The sequence below is a fragment of the Typha angustifolia genome, chromosome 4 (genome assembly GCF_048772165.1).
Source record: "Typha angustifolia cultivar Huaian chromosome 4, ASM4877216v1, whole genome shotgun sequence".
Taxonomy (NCBI): domain Eukaryota; kingdom Viridiplantae; phylum Streptophyta; class Magnoliopsida; order Poales; family Typhaceae; genus Typha; species Typha angustifolia.
This window is the reverse complement of record NC_133242.1, coordinates 10,097,707-10,113,515: the sequence shown is the minus strand read 5'-3', so window position 1 is coordinate 10,113,515 and position 15,809 is coordinate 10,097,707. Positions and strand designations below refer to the sequence as shown.

General features: G+C 39.2%; 2 protein-coding genes across 2 annotated transcripts; both read left to right on the top strand.

The window, feature by feature from the left end:
* Positions 1-2,766: 2,766 nt before the first annotated feature.
* On the top strand, positions 2,767-6,671 carry LOC140759452 (cysteine-rich receptor-like protein kinase 10). The gene is made up of 7 exons (XM_073096020.1): positions 2,767-3,403; positions 4,567-4,692; positions 4,791-4,921; positions 5,016-5,226; positions 5,555-5,792; positions 5,912-6,062; positions 6,217-6,671. Exons 1-7 carry the CDS (start codon positions 2,905-2,907, stop codon positions 6,523-6,525), a joined length of 1,665 nt encoding a protein of 554 aa, XP_072952121.1. The 5' UTR covers positions 2,767-2,904; the 3' UTR covers positions 6,526-6,671.
* A 1,133-nt stretch (positions 6,672-7,804) lies between these two features.
* Positions 7,805-8,398, top strand: LOC140758652 (uncharacterized). The gene has a single exon (XM_073094894.1). The coding sequence runs from the start codon at positions 7,805-7,807 to the stop codon at positions 8,396-8,398; it is 594 nt and encodes a 197-aa protein (XP_072950995.1).
* Positions 8,399-15,809: the final 7,411 nt, after the last annotated feature.

Sequence of the window (15,809 nt, the reverse complement as noted above, 5' to 3'; positions counted from 1 at the left end):
ACTTTTCCATAGACTCCATAAGATGTTAAAATAATATTCCATATCATTTTGGTTAGGAAGAGATGAGCAAGTGCTAGTCAACCATTTATCCAAACTGGGGGCATCGTTCTCCAGTCTGAGTCCGAGACTGCAGCTAAACCATACCACCATGGCACAGTTGCATTGAAGGAGGGCGTGCTCAATGGATTTTCATTTGTCATCGTAGAGGATGGGATCTGTCTCCTTCATGATGGAGTGCAACTTTGATAGGGAGAGCCTCTACTGTTCATTTCCAAATAAAAGTTTTAACTCTAAGAGGAAAGACAATGCATTTCTAGATGCCCAAGTTATCTGTCAAACCAATCAACCAAATAGACTCTTTTATAGCTCCTATCATTGCCATACACTATGCCTCTATAGTTGATAGAGTAATTGTTGACTGTAATGTAGACCTCTAACACATCGGTCATCTCGCAAGTGTAAATACATATCCGAGAATAGATATCCATTTGCCCAAATCACCTGTATAATCCGAATTCACATATCTAACAAGATGTAGACCAACTCTACCATCTTTTATAAATTTTAGACCAACTTCGAAAGTACCATGTATATACCTCAAACTTCCCAAATCGCTAAAGTTCCTTCTTCAAATATTGTTCCTATGTAAAACATATAGTCTCATTTCTTCTATCTCTTCTAATTTTCATACTGAATTTCTTCTTAGTTTTTCCAAAATTCTTCATTTCAAATTTTTATGCAATTGACGCTTCAATTTGTCAGTCTCCACCTTGCTCTTAGATACTATTAGCATGTCATCTACATATAGGAACAAATAAACAAAAGATTCATTTTGAAGTTTTCTAAAGTAAACGCAATGATCACAGTGACTTCTCTTGTACGTATAAAATACCATTGCATTTTAGATTGTTTTAGGCCATATAAAAAATTCTTCAATTTGTAAACCATATCTTCCTTCACACTGACTTTGTATCAAAAGTGTTGCTGGGATATAATTATCCTCCCCTAAGTTACCATGCAAGAAAGGATCTTCACATCTATCTGAACTAACGCAAGCTAGTAAAATCTGAATGAGAAATATTTCACAACTCTGTCTGTATTGACTCACACTCAAAAATACCATATAAGTACTACTTCCTATTCGCGTTGAAGACTTTTACACAAATCTAATATCATATTAAAAAATATTTACTTTGAAAAAGGTAAAAAATAATTTTTATTCCTTTATCCTATAGTAAATAGTTTTTTTTTAATTCTTTTTTTTGAAGAAAGAAATATACTTCTTGGATTATTTATAGGTTATGTCTGACGATTGACCGACATCGAAAGAACAACTTCTAGTATTGGATTGGAGAATATATATATATATATATATATATATATATATATATATATATATATATAGGCAGCTTTTTTCTGGCTCTGAGCTTGCTTTGGAGATCAATTTGTTAAGTCAAGAGTACTATTTAATTGATAATAGTTGGCCACAAAATGGTGCTTCGTGCGTGACTGGTCTATTAGCTATGGCTTTCTAAAACCTAAACCAAATGGGATTATCATAGGAGTGTCATTTTGGCTTTGTGACTGCTCTATTAGTTCGACTAGGTAAAAGGATCAAATTCCATTTTGAATAATTTTTTCTACTGCAGCATTTATTTCCACAACTTATTGCTATGATAAAGTGAGCAGACCGAGCTAAGCTCGAGTCTATCACAGGCTGGCTCAGTTCTAGCTCCGGCTGCCTTTGAGCCTGGCTCTAAGTGATTTTATGTCTGAGTCAAACTAGGCTGAGATAGCTCAAGCTTGCTCGTTTACAACCCTAAGTTATAAATATGGTATCAACTTTGAAATAGCATAAAATATTCTCTCTTTATTTTTCCCTGCAAAGATTCCATTATATCAACTAGAATTATCTTATTCTAGGAATCAAAATGCAGGATTGACTTAAATAAATCAGATAACTTGCTCTGAAGGAAGGTACATACATTTAAATACTTTTTTTACAACGGCTAGTGGTGTTGATGATGGGACGTTGCAGCCCCGTCACCGCAAAGAGATTTTGGTCAAACAAGACCATTTTATATTTTTTTTTATTTAAATAGACTGTCCCTTGAATTTATTATTAAATAAGATTTAATTTACTATGGTACTAATAAAAATATTGAACTGATTAATATTTTTAAAATTCTGACTAGTTCAGTATTTTAGGACCGGACAAGAATGCTGATCAATTTAGCATTTTTATTAAGACTATGATGAATTAAATTTTATTTGATAATAAGTTTAAAAGATAGTCTCTTTTTTATTATAAAAATTTAAAACTTTGCTAGTACTCTCAAAATGAATATTAAACAGGCATTGCGCCCCAACCGAACTTCATTACACGTTTTAGTATTGACTTTCTAAACTAAACCAAGTAAGCGTAAGATTATATGACGGAAGTAGTAATGTGGTATCACCTTTCTAAAAGCATATCAATTATCAAACTTATATATATATATATGTATATATCGATGACGACGTTTCTCCTTTTATCTTCCGCTTCATTTCATCAAAACTATGGCGTTCCCTCTCTTAATCTCTCAATTGCTGAAGCTACTCCTCCTGCTATCCTTTCTCATCTTTCTTCATAGTCCCACATCCAAATCACAGACGCTCTGGCACAAATACTGCCCACCGGACGCAAGCTTCACAGCCAACAGTACTTTCAAAGCCAACCTCGACCAGCTCCTGCCCTCCCTCTACTCTGCTGCCCCTGTCTCTGGCTTCGCCAACGACACCGGTGGCCGACCTCCCGATAAAGTTTACGGCTTAGCTCTATGCCGTGGCGACATATCCCCGGCCGATTGTGGCGTATGCCTCAATACAGCAGTGCAGCAAATCGTCAAGCTATGCCCCCTCGGCATGTACTCGGGTGTATGGTACGAGTACTGCTTCCTCCATTACTCCTACCAGAACATCTTCGGCATCGCGGACACCGCTTCTTACGCCTCCTCTGCTAGCCTCGACAATGTTACAGAACCGCAGCGATTCAGTGACTTGTTAGACAATTTGATGAACTCTCTTGCAACGAAGGCGGCTTATAATTCCTCGTTGATGTTCGCGGCCGGAGCGGTGAAATTTACGAGCTCTGACACGGTCTACGGACTAGTAATGTGCACGAGGGACCTACCAAAGGCCGAGTGCTTCCGATGCCTTACGAGTTTAGTCAATTCGATTCCAAGCTGTTGCGACGCCAAGGAAAGCGCGAGGTTGAGTGGATGGAACTGTGAATTGCGATATGGTTTAAAACTTTTTTACAACGCTAGTGCTGTTGATGGTGGGACGTTGCAGCCGCCGTCGCCATCGCCATCACCGTCGCCGCCGTCGGAGGCAGCTTCTCCTTTAACACCAGCAGCAACCGGTATGAGTTCTTCTAAGCGGACTACTTTTGGCTAGACAATCCAACCCGGCGAATTAGATACATTTAAATATATTTGGATTTATCATAAACAGATTAGGTGGTTCATCTTTGTTTTGCATTGTCAACTGGGTTAGCTTAACCTAGAATAGGATCAGACTTAATTAGGTCTGGTATATATGGTTTAACATGTTTAAGTCAAACAAGGTCATTTGGATGTTTTTGTAGGAATATTGGAGGCTTCATTTCATTCTGATAACGCCTCAACTAAAATATCTCTAACACTAAATAATTTGATCTAGTGATGTTCACGCTCAAAGTAATACAAGAACATGGAATAAGATTAAATCATAAGATCAGACTGAAAAACGCTAAATACAAGCACGCATAATCACGTCATAAGATATTCGTATTCATCCAAACCGAGCTACATATGTCCCCAGGCACGAGAAATAACAATCCACTATTAAGAATATGCAATATAAATAGAAATATCTCATCTCTCTAATACGGTAGGTATTAGTCGATCTCCACAATAAAAGAATTGCTGAGTATCAAACATGACGGTTTAGTCTTGCATTACAAAAAAGGAGAATAGGAAAAAAGTGAAATAATTTATATACTCTTGCTCTTACATATAACTTGAGCTTTATAGGTTGAGTTTTGTACTCTGAAATTTGCGTCAAATCTCTTTCATTAATTTGAACAAGGATACTCCATCTTCCCAGTAGAACTATTCCTAAACTTGCTTCCGAAAAGTCTAGTCACTGTTCAGGAGGCCTAGCTGTAATTGTTTCTCTGAAAATATTTGTGCTTACTACAGTCTTTTCATTATTTTCAGTTGGATATATCATCTATGTATATTAGGTCATTTATATAATAAAAAAAAACTAAATGATTTTTCATTTTGTAGTATCACCTTTTTTTTTTATTGCATTTTGCAAGTCTAACCAGATCGAATTATACAGGATAATTATTGTAGTATGTATAAATTCCTTATTAATTACTATCTATGAATTCTCTAAATTACAAAAATAGTCTAGATAGTTCAGCAAAGTAAAATAATAAAATGAGTCATGACCGTGAAAAATCACGTCATACGAGTAGTTTATTTCTTAGTGATTCAAAATAATGATAGCGGTTGTGATTGTTTATTCTTTGTCTAGGAAATAAGGGAGCTGTAAGAACAATTGTAATTGGTGTGGCCTCTGTAGTCGTTATTGCATTGGCTCTTGTCATTGCTGTAATTATATGCTTGCGGAGAAGGAAGCCAGTAAAAAAGAACTTGCACGGTAAGTTTCAGGCAGACATATCGTTATATAACAGAGATAAGAGATAACCTCATGCTTTGTGTACTAACTGGTCGATAAAAGATTATTCTTATGAGCAGATGGTACAGATGAGCAGGAGATTATGAGCTCAGAATCTCTGTTATTAGACTTCGGCACGCTCAAAGGTGCCACCAATAATTTTTCAGATGCAAATAAACTTGGAGAAGGTGGATTCGGACCAGTCTATAAGGTGCTGTACTGGCATCAGGAAACGCCACTAAAAGATGCCTAAATTGCTTGTAAATTAACTTGTATATATGATGATACTCTCTCCTGCAATATAGGGGACTCTACAAGGTGGGCAGGAAGTAGCTGTGAAGAGGCTTTCATGGACCTCGAACCAGGGACTAGTAGAGCTAAGGAACGAGGTTGTGCTGCTTGCGAAGCTTCAGCACAGGAACCTCGTCCGGCTTCTTGGTTTCTGCTTACAAGAAAAGGAGAAGCTTCTTGTCTACGAATACCTCCCTCATAAAAGTCTTGACAAACTTCTATTTGGTATTCTCTACTTTCCAGATCGTTCTCTTTGTAAATATACAAGCATCATTATGGCTCGCATGCAGTGATTTATCTATATGTTAGTGATGGATTAACTAGAACATCAGCATACGTTCTTTTTCTGTTTCTTTTTTAAAAAGAAGTCCTCATCTTTCTCTCTCGTCTAGCTAGTCTATCTCCATATATGACGAGAGGAACATCCTAAAAGAGATTGCATCTGCCTAAATTGGAATCAAGACTGTTGATTAACACAGGCAAATCGATTTTATTGCTAGTCCATCTTGCTTGACCAAAAAGTAAACCAAGTTCTACTTTACGAATTAAGCAGATTCCTCTAGACGAAGCGAACTAGATTGGGGAACCCGATACAAGATCATTGAAGGGATCAGTCGAGGCCTTGTTTATCTTCATGAAGATTCACGTCTAAAGATTGTTCATCGTGATCTTAAAGTAAGTAACATATTGTTGGATGGAGATATGAATGCTAAAATTTCAGATTTTGGTCTTGCAAAGCTTGTCAGCGTAGATGAGACGCAAAGGAATACTAGCCGAATTGCCGGAACTTTGTAAGTACAAATATATATACAGATGTCACGCCATTGACTGTAAGATGTTACAGTTAGTGAGCTTTTTTTTTTTAAAGTCTATGGAGGAGACTAATATTTTGTCAATCTCTGAAATGCAGCGGATATATGGCTCCAGAGTATGCTTTGCATGGGTTCTATTCAACTAAATCAGATGTGTTTAGCTACGGCGTATTAGTTCTAGAGATTCTGACTGGTCGAAGGAACAGCTGTTACGAAGAATCTGGTCAATTGGTAGACCTTCTAAGCTATGTAAGTAATGGTTAATTACCCGAGTAAATTATTAATAGAAAGATGATCAAACATACTCGAAAGCTTTGTTCTTTGGCCGCCTTGAATGATGTTCAAGTTCATGGCCGGTGCTATGCATATATTCATCTTACAAGCTTGTTTATCAATTAAATAGGTGTGGCAGCATTGGATTGAAGGGAAGGGACTTGAGGTAATAGACGGATCTGTAGTTGCACATTGTCAATCTCAAGTCGCGTTGAGATGCATACATATTGGGCTGCTGTGTGTCCAGGATGAACCATCAGAGAGACCTAACATGACATCTATCATTCTCATGCTAAGTAGTTCATCTATCACTCTTCCAGCTCCTAAGCCACCTGCTTTCCTTCTTCGAAGTGGCATGACCAGTAAGCCAAACATTCTCGACTCGGAGACATCTGTTGATTCGCTCAGAAGTGCGCAATTTAGTGGAGGTGCACGCTAGTCATGTCAAGAGCTACAACTTCAACGAAATGGTTGTATTATATGTGCTAAGATTAAGATATTTCCTACGGTCATTAATTGCTTGCCCACGCCATGTTGGATTGTTCTCTTCAATCTCTATTTTTGAGTGATATGTTTCTGTGCTTACACACACACACACACACACACATATATACATGTGCATATCCATATGTACTTACATTTGGATATGAACAGGATGTATTGATTCTTTCTAATAAATGAAAAAAGTTGTTGTCATTCTCCTCTGTATCTTCTATAATTATTGTTTCTAGGGAAAGTGCCATATGATAGATTATAGATTGCTAACCAGAGAATCTCCTTTCCATGTATAGATATATATCTTATATCTTGGAGGAGATCTTTCTCTATATATGAGAGAGGGATTTGGAAGATCGATCAAAACCCCGCCGGACAAGCACGGGGAAACGGCGGATAAAGTCAAGCGAAGGCTACTCCAGGCAGAGCGGGATGAGAAGAAGAAGACCAAGGAAGGGGAAGAGGAGATGCTGCAGCTAGCTATGGTGGAGTACAATGGAACTGCCGCACTTGAATATGAAGACATGGACCTGGAATGTCCAAGAGAAGACCTTTCTGGAGGTAGCAAGGACATGCCAGCCTCCAAGAGAGGACGGAACCAGGGACTGGCCGTCCGCTCTGCTACCTAATGGTTATAAAATGATCAAAGCAGTAGTGTGGAACTGCCGAGGTGCCCGAAAGAAGGAGGCACTCGACAGGTGTAGAGTGATGATAAAAGAGCTAAGGATGGATATGCTAGCCTTGTTGGAGACGCATACAAGCTGGGATGAAGCCGAGCAAGTGACAAGGTCGCTAGGCCGTTGCTGGGCTTGGTTTGCCATCCCAGCATAGGGAAGATCAGGAGGGATCCTAGTTCTCTGGAGGAAGGATATCGGGTGGGTTGATGCGGCTGCAATATCTAGATAAGCAGCGCATCTCACCGTCACCCTACAGACCGGGCAAACATGGGTCTGGTCAATGGTTTATGCCAACAACCACCTTGACGCATAGAAGGAGCTGTGGGAGGAGCTATTATCCATGGCTACGATAGACACGCCGTGGATACTGACGGGAGACTTCAATGCTTTTCTCTCCCCACAAGAGAAGAGATGCAGTGGAGGGGGTGGAACTAGGGCCTAAGTGCAAAGCGTTTGGGAAGTTCATTGACGACGCGGGGCTGTGCGATTTGGGGGTATGAAGGAGTACCCTACACCTGGTGCAACAACCAAACAGGCGAACGTCGCATGTGGATTCGACTAGACAGAGCCTTGGGGAACACGGAGTGGTTAAGCGCTAACCCGGCATGCAATGTTCAGCACTTGGATAGAGCTGCCTCGGACCATGCACCACTCCTCCTCAACGTGCCGCTAACCAAAGCAAAAGTGAGAAGGCCTTTCAGGTTTGAACTCTACTGGATGGAGTACGAGGAATGTCATAAGATCGTTGAAGACACTTGGAAGAGGCGGGCTGGGGGCAATCCTATGCACGCCTTCATGCACCACATCTGTGATATGAGGCGAAGCCTGCGGGAGTGGAGTCGTACGGCAGTAGGGAGTGTTGAAAGAAGACTGAAGGATACCAATACTCAGCTGGCGAACCTAGAAGATCTAGACGCTAATGGGCAACTGACAGAGGAAGGACTACAGATGTTGAGAAGCGCTTACAATCGGCAAGCTGCTCTCAACCGGCAGTTAAACATCAAGTGGTTACAAAGATCTCGCCTCAGGTGGGCGACCGAAGGGGATCGTAACACCAAGTTTTTCCACATATCTGCAACCACAAGAAGACAGCGCAATCAGATTCCTAGAATAACGGGCGAGGGTGAAAGATGGATGTAGGACCTGGCAGAAGTCTGTCAAGCATTCACAGCCTTCTACCAAGGGCTCTGGGGCACAGTGGAAGAGCATAGCCACACTAGACATGAGTGGCCCACGCTACCATGCATCTCAACCGCAGAAGATCAAAGAGGCAGTATGGAAACTACCGAGGGGCAAGGCGCCCGGCCCGGACGGGATGCAGGTGGAAGTATACATCGAGTATTGGGACACCATAGGGGATAGTCTATGCAAAGCCATCAGCCATTTCTTTACCTCTTCGACCATGCTAAGATCCTGGGGTTAAAGGCCTGATTGCTTGCACCCTGTGGTCAATATGGAGACAAAGGAATGCGGTTGCGTTCGGAGAGAAGAAGATGTCAGAGAGAGTGGTGGTAAGAAGAGCTGAAGCTTTAGCCAAAGAGCACAGGAAGACCAGGAAGGAAAGGCAGATGAAAGGGAGAAGCAGCAGCAAGAGTTGGGAACCACCTCAGAAAGGGTGGATAAAAGCTAACACTGATGGGGCGTGGCCAGCGGGAGCGAGCCAAGGCGGTGCAGCAGCAGTCTTCCGGGACGAATACGGAGACCTTATCCAGGCAGTGTGGGAACCGTGCCCGGGGAACTCGGCGCTGGAAACAGAACTGTGGGCGATTCGGCTGGGGTTGAGGGTGGCCTGCCGTGAATGGAGAGTGATCATAGAATCGGACTGTCTGGAGGCCATCAAATGCCTGCAGAGCGTGGAAAATAGTCCATGGCGCACTAGAAACATGGTGCAGGAATGCCTTAGGCTAGGAGAGGAATGTAAGGAAGTTAAGTATGTATACGTAGGAAGAGATTGTAATGTTGTAGCTGACTGGGTAGCGGCTAGGGCCAGTGTATCCTCCGGTTTGATTTGTTTCAACCGAATAGGACACGCCCCCCAGAGTTCTGTAATCTTATTGCGACCGACGTAGCTAATGGGTCGGTAGCGTAGAAATATCAAGCTGGGAACAGCTCCTTGACTTCAAAAAAAAAAACTCTGATTGTATGAGAGCAGTCATGTGTCAGCAGAACACTGCCTCTATTTACCCCATGCATTAGACTACCTTTCTACTTAGGTACTTATATTGCAAAGTATTAAGGTTTTAAATTGATATTTGCCAGCATGATCACAAAGGTCTAGTGCGCGTTCTGTCAGTACAATCCAAATAGAGTTAACGAATCCATAAATTAACGTCAACACCGGGATTGAAAGCAGTGTGAAAACTTGCAACATTCCAATATAATTAGCGACGTACGAAAAAAAGAAGGTAAATTCGATCAACTCAAGTGATTTAAAATTAAAATCTGATTTATTGGTCTATTCAAGAGTGCACCAAACACAGATATACACCACACTACATAACATAAGCTTCAACAAAACATAAAATAGTTTCAACCAAAGACGAGAGAACAGTGAACACAAAAGATAGGGAATAAGATCCAATCTCCATCATCCTTTCTAGTTGTTGCGTGTCCTCTTGCAGCAGTAGGTTAGCACTCTTTTGGGCCTCCGCTTTCTTAGTTGTTGTTCAACAAGAAACGTGGAGTTAATTCTATAAACTAGCTCCCAATAATGTTTCCTGTCCAACCAAGTGCACTAGATGTCAAAGTAGGAAAATGTGTTCGAATGCTCAATGCTTTAGAGCTAGCTTCATTGCAGTATTTATAGAGAACTTACACGTAATGTACTCCACTTATAGTGAACTTTGAATAATACAAAAGAATATAATATTTTAATGGTTGAATCCTAACAGAAAGAATATATCAAGGGGGTTGTTAGGTTGTTGTAGCTGACTCCAGGTATGTAACTTGAGTTTGACATTTGTTATGATCTGTTACACTAGATACATGTGGCCACCATATTTTTCCACCAGCATTTCTTCTCCTTTGACATCCTCTTGCACCTTACCAATCATCTAGATTTCTCTCAAAGTCTTTGGGCTAGCAAAGTTTTCCCAAAAGAATCTAGCACCCTTGATAATCCCTTTAATTAACATTAGTACATCTCAAGAAAAGGTGAGAAACACTCTCATCTTTTCTACAATAACTACACTTCGAATCCTCTCCTCAGTTTCTCTTCAAAAGATTATCTTTAAATAAAATCTTGTTCTTATAAGCTATCCATAAAAACACTTTCACCTTGAGCAAAATTTACATCTTCCATAACCTATAGATTCTATCACCATTGTTAAGAAACTGGTATAAAGATTTGACCGTATAAATGACAGAAAGTTCAACACGCAAGCAATAATAGTTCTACTCCTCAATTAGTAATATATCATTTAGGCTTCTCTGATAAGAAAAATGTCAGCACTACTAGTCCAAGCATCAGAAATGTGAATATTGGCATCCCAAGCAATATCAAAAAAAGATTTGGGAATCTAATTGCGAACCTAAATATCAGTGCAAAACTTCATTTTACTAGCAACACCCATCTTACTAAACAAACTTGCTATAGAAAACAAGCATGTTTCATTGCATTGGCATTCGAATGTTGTCTACCCATTCGAACAGTCTGCGGAATTAGATGTAGCGGTGCACGGGTGTTCGAACGTCGTTCACCCATTTGAACGACCTGCTGATTTCTTTCCTCCAAATCATGCCTATAAATACATTTTGTTGGGTTTTAGGGCAAATTAAGAGAGAAAATATGAGAAAGGGTTTTGCAAGAGGAGAGAGCTCCGTAAGAGAGCACTCCTCTATTATATTTGGAAGAGATTGGAGGCTTGGAAACCTTTTGTATTTACATTTCTACTAGATTGGAGGCTTGAAATCTTTACCAGTGGATTGAAGATTTGCATTGCCCTTAGATGTAGGCACATTGTCGAATCACGTAAATTTCGTCTCTCATTCTTTCTTTTTTATGATTTGCATATATTTGGAATTCTTATTTGTGATTAGCTTGAGTATTTAAAGTTCCCTATATTTAGCATCTTGATTGTAGATTTTTCATGGGGTATTGATATTAGCCTTGTTAATATTTGTTTTAATCTAAACTATTGCTATTCCTATTGGATTGAGTTGTGGATGACTAGGAATTACTTCCGCTGCCCTTCACCTTTTAGATTTTTGCACGACACCATCAACACTAACCAAGTAAACCATTAAGCTCTTACTAGATTGAAAGTTTCTTTAGGAGCCTTAGTTGTAATGAAGGGTATAAGAAGAAAAAATCTATACTTTTTGCATGGTTCTACGGATATTGGTGGTGTAGCCATGGCTTCAAGTAATTCAATTAATGCGGCTAACACTACTAGATTATGGCATATGAGGTTTGGGCATCCTAGAGAAAAAGTATCGCAACGCTTGTCAAGTCAAGGATTGCCAAAGTGCGTGAAGAGTCTCAAACTGAAATTTTTGCAAACACTGTGTTATCGGCAAGCAAACAAGGATCAAGTTTGCTGTTGGAATGCAACGAACCAAGGGTATATTGGATTATATTCATACATATTTTTGGGGACCTACCCGGAAGATACTTTTATATATAACTATTCTAGAAGGTCTTGGGTGTACACTATGCATCACAAGCATCAAGTGATGAAAATTTATCAAAATTAAAAAAAGATGATTAACAATCAAACTAGCAAGAAGATCAAGAAGCTCAGATCAGATAAAGGTGGTGAATACACATCGGATCATTTTATAAAGTTATGCAAATCAGAAGAAATATAGCGACACTTCACAATTAGAGAAACATCTCAGCAGAATGGTGTGGCTGAGCGTCTTAACCGTACCCTTCTAGAGAAGGTACGATGTATGTTCTCCAATCCAAGGTTGGGTAAGGAGTTTTAGGCTGAGGCTGTGAGCTATACATGCCATCTCATCAACCAGTTACTTTCATCCGCAAACAATGGGAAAAGCTCATTGGAGGTATGGTCTGGCAAACTTGTTTCAAATTGTAATTCCCTACATATTATTAGTTGTCTTGCATATTACCATGTCAGGGAGAGCAAATAGGATTTTAGAGCCAAGAAGGGCATCTTCTTGAGCTTTAGCATTAGTGTAAAAGGATTTTCGATTTGGAGGCTGAAATTGAAGAAAGTGATTGTTAGCAAGGATATTATATTTGATGAATTATCTATGCTGAAGCAGAGTCAAAAGTCTGATAGTCCGGTTGATGGAAGTGTTGGAGAGGTTCCATAGCAGGTGGAGTTTGAGGTAAATACAAGTCCGCTACAAGATATATTTTCAGGGAAGGTAAATGAAGAAGAAGAATTAAATTTGCAGGAGGGTGACACATTGGAGCCGGAGACAGATGAACAGGACTCCATTACAATTAGAAGGCCAATAAGAGAGATTAGGAGGCCGGCACACTTTTCTGATATGCTGGCTTATGCACTTCCGGTTGTTGATGAAAACTTTCTCACTACCTTCAAAAAAGCCATTAAAAACACCGAAAGTGCGGATTAGAGAGTGACAATGAATGATGAAATGAAAACTCTTGATAATAATAGGACTTAGAACTTGGTGCAACTTCCTAAAGGAAAGAGAGTAATTGGGTGCAAATGGATATATGCCAAGAGGGAAGATCACTAATTGAAAGGCGGAGTTAAACTCAAAGCTAGATTGATGGCAAATGGATATGCACAAAAGAAGGGGATTAATTATCATGAAGTATTTTCTCCAACGGTGAAACATTCCTCCATTAAGATTTTACTAGTTTTGGTAGCTCAATTTGATCTAGAGCTAACTCAGATGGACATAAAGATCCGATTTGGAGGAGGATATTTGCATGTCCTAGCCTGAAAGATTCAAAGTAAGTAGGAAGGAGGATTTAGTTTGCAAATTGAAGACGTCCTTATATAGCCTAAAGCAGACTCCAAGGCAATGGGATAAATATTTTGATCAATTTATACGGAGGCAAAAATCAAGAAAAGCCATTATGATCATTGTGTCTATTTTAAAAAGCTTCAAGATAGATCATTTATCTATTTACTCTTATATGTTGATGATATATTTATAGCATCTAAGAGCAAGGTGGAGATTGATAAAGTGAAGCTCCAATTGCATAAATAATTTGAAATAAAGGATCTAGAAGAAGCTAAAAAAATACTCAACATGAAAATTAAAAGAAATAAAAGAAAGGGGATAGTATGCATGATACAAGAATAGTATTTGAAGATGATTCTATAGTGGTTTGATATTGATAGACTTAGTGCAGCTATGTCACGGAGCACATATATAAGCGCAGTTGGGAGCCTGATGTACGCGATGGTATGCACTAGACTGGATATTTCACAAGCCATTAGCAGATATATACATGCTCGGAAAATGAGCATTAGCAGACAATAAAGTGGATTTTGAGATACATTCATGGTATTTTGGGAGTTGGATTGAAATTTATAAAAGGATGATAGACTTGGTCTATATCTTATTGGATATGTAGATTCAAACTATATAGGTGATTTGAATAAGCGCAGATCTACTACCAGATATGTATTCACACTTGTTAGAGGACCGGTGTGTTAGAGGTCTACTTTGCAGTCGATGGTTGCTCTATCTACCATGGCGATAGAGTATATGGCAACAACAGAGGCTATAAAGGAGATTATTTGGTTGATTGCTTGACCAATGACTTAGGTGTATATTAAGAGCAAATGGAGGTATATTATGATAGCCAAAGTGCAATTTGTTTGGCGAAAAACCAAGTTCATCATAGTAGGACAAAGTACATTGATGCCTAATTTCACTCTGTGAGGGAAAGTTTGGAGGAAAAGAATATTTTTCTTTGCAAAGTTGGGACTGCAGATAATCTCGGAGATATGTTGACAAAAGTGGTGATGAAAGTCAAGTTCCAACATTGTTTGGACTTGATCAATGTCACTCATATTTGACTAATTTTGGATTTGGCATCTTAGGACTAGAATTTGCAAGCAATGCATTTTGGGAGATTTAGTCACTTTGCAGTGAAAGAAATTAATTTGTTGCAGCCTTAATGTTCTCGCCAAGGTGGAGAATTGTTAAAGTTTGGCTCATATCAAGAGTTTCAAGTTTCATGTGCTGGGGCGTTTCAACGGTCTTGATGGTGTTCGAACGCAAAAGTTTGAGAAGTTTTGCACTCTACAGGCATTCGAATAGTCCCATAGGCATTCAAATGCCCTCCTGTTTTGCGGGATTGTTTATCACAAGCGTTCGAACAGGCCCACGGGCGTTCTAATGCTTCGCGGTATTTCTTCAGTTTACGTCAGCCCTATAAATTTAAATTGTGATTTTTTAGGGTTTTATGCTTGAGAGAAAAATCAAGAGGGCTAGCCACCATTATTGTGGAAGAGATTAGAGTTGAAGAAGCTCTTTGTATTTAGTGATTTGATTAGTGGATTAAAGTCTCGCTCCACCCGTAGATGTAGGCATATTGTCGTATCACGTAAATTTTGTCTCTCTCTCTCTGTTGTCTTTATTATTTGAGATTAGTTGCAATAGGGTACCTAATACTTGTCTAGAAATGTTTGGTTGCTATTCCTCTACTATTAACATCATATTATGGTTTTCTCTAAATTGGTTGTTCTTGTCCATTACTATTCCATTGCAATATTTGAGGGTGAAGGGTTCGCTACCTTCCACTCATTTGTATTTTAGCACAACACAGGGCCCTCAGAAAGCCACTTCTTTGGATGCTCCTCAGGATACAGTACGTTTCTATTTTTTTTTTTTTTTTTTTTTTTTGTGTAATGCATTCGTCCAACTGAGTAATGAAAGTACTGCAAGGAAAAGAAAGAAAAACTCATCTTGGCAGACCTTTCTCTAGTGATCCCTCCTCCGACCTGATGATGGCGAAGCCAGAAAAAAGTTTCTCTCCCATCTCCCAACCACCTAGCTTGAACCTTTTAGCTTGAACCTTTTCTCTTTAACTTAGTTTTAATGACCATATCTATTGTGGACAGCTCCACGTACAAAACTTTGAAATCAACCAAAATAGGGAAAACCTACATGATGGAACATGTATTATATATTCACGTAAATTTTGACGAGAGAAATCGTATTTGATAGAGATCGCACAAGAAATCTTGCAGTGGGATCGAAATCATGTGAATTGAGATAATTGATGAGCTGATATTAAAATGTCCACATTCATGTGAGTTACTTGACGATAAAGGAAGAAATTTCTTTCACGTTGTTGTTGAAAGTAAAACTGGTCGACAGTCTCTCATTTTAGGCTTAAGCGAGCATTTTCGGAATTGATGAATCCTGCTGATTTTGATGGGAATACACCTCTACATCTAGCTGTAGAGAATACAAACAGAGTTACTACTGTGAATCATCCGGTGCAGAGGAGAAGAATAGAATCGAGAATTGATTACAAGAGCATAGCATCTCGGTTTTTTCACTTTTGGCTCAAAGTTTCATCAACTTGAAGGTAATTAATCTCTCTTTATTAACTTACCAATAACTCTATTTTTATATTTTATATTATAAC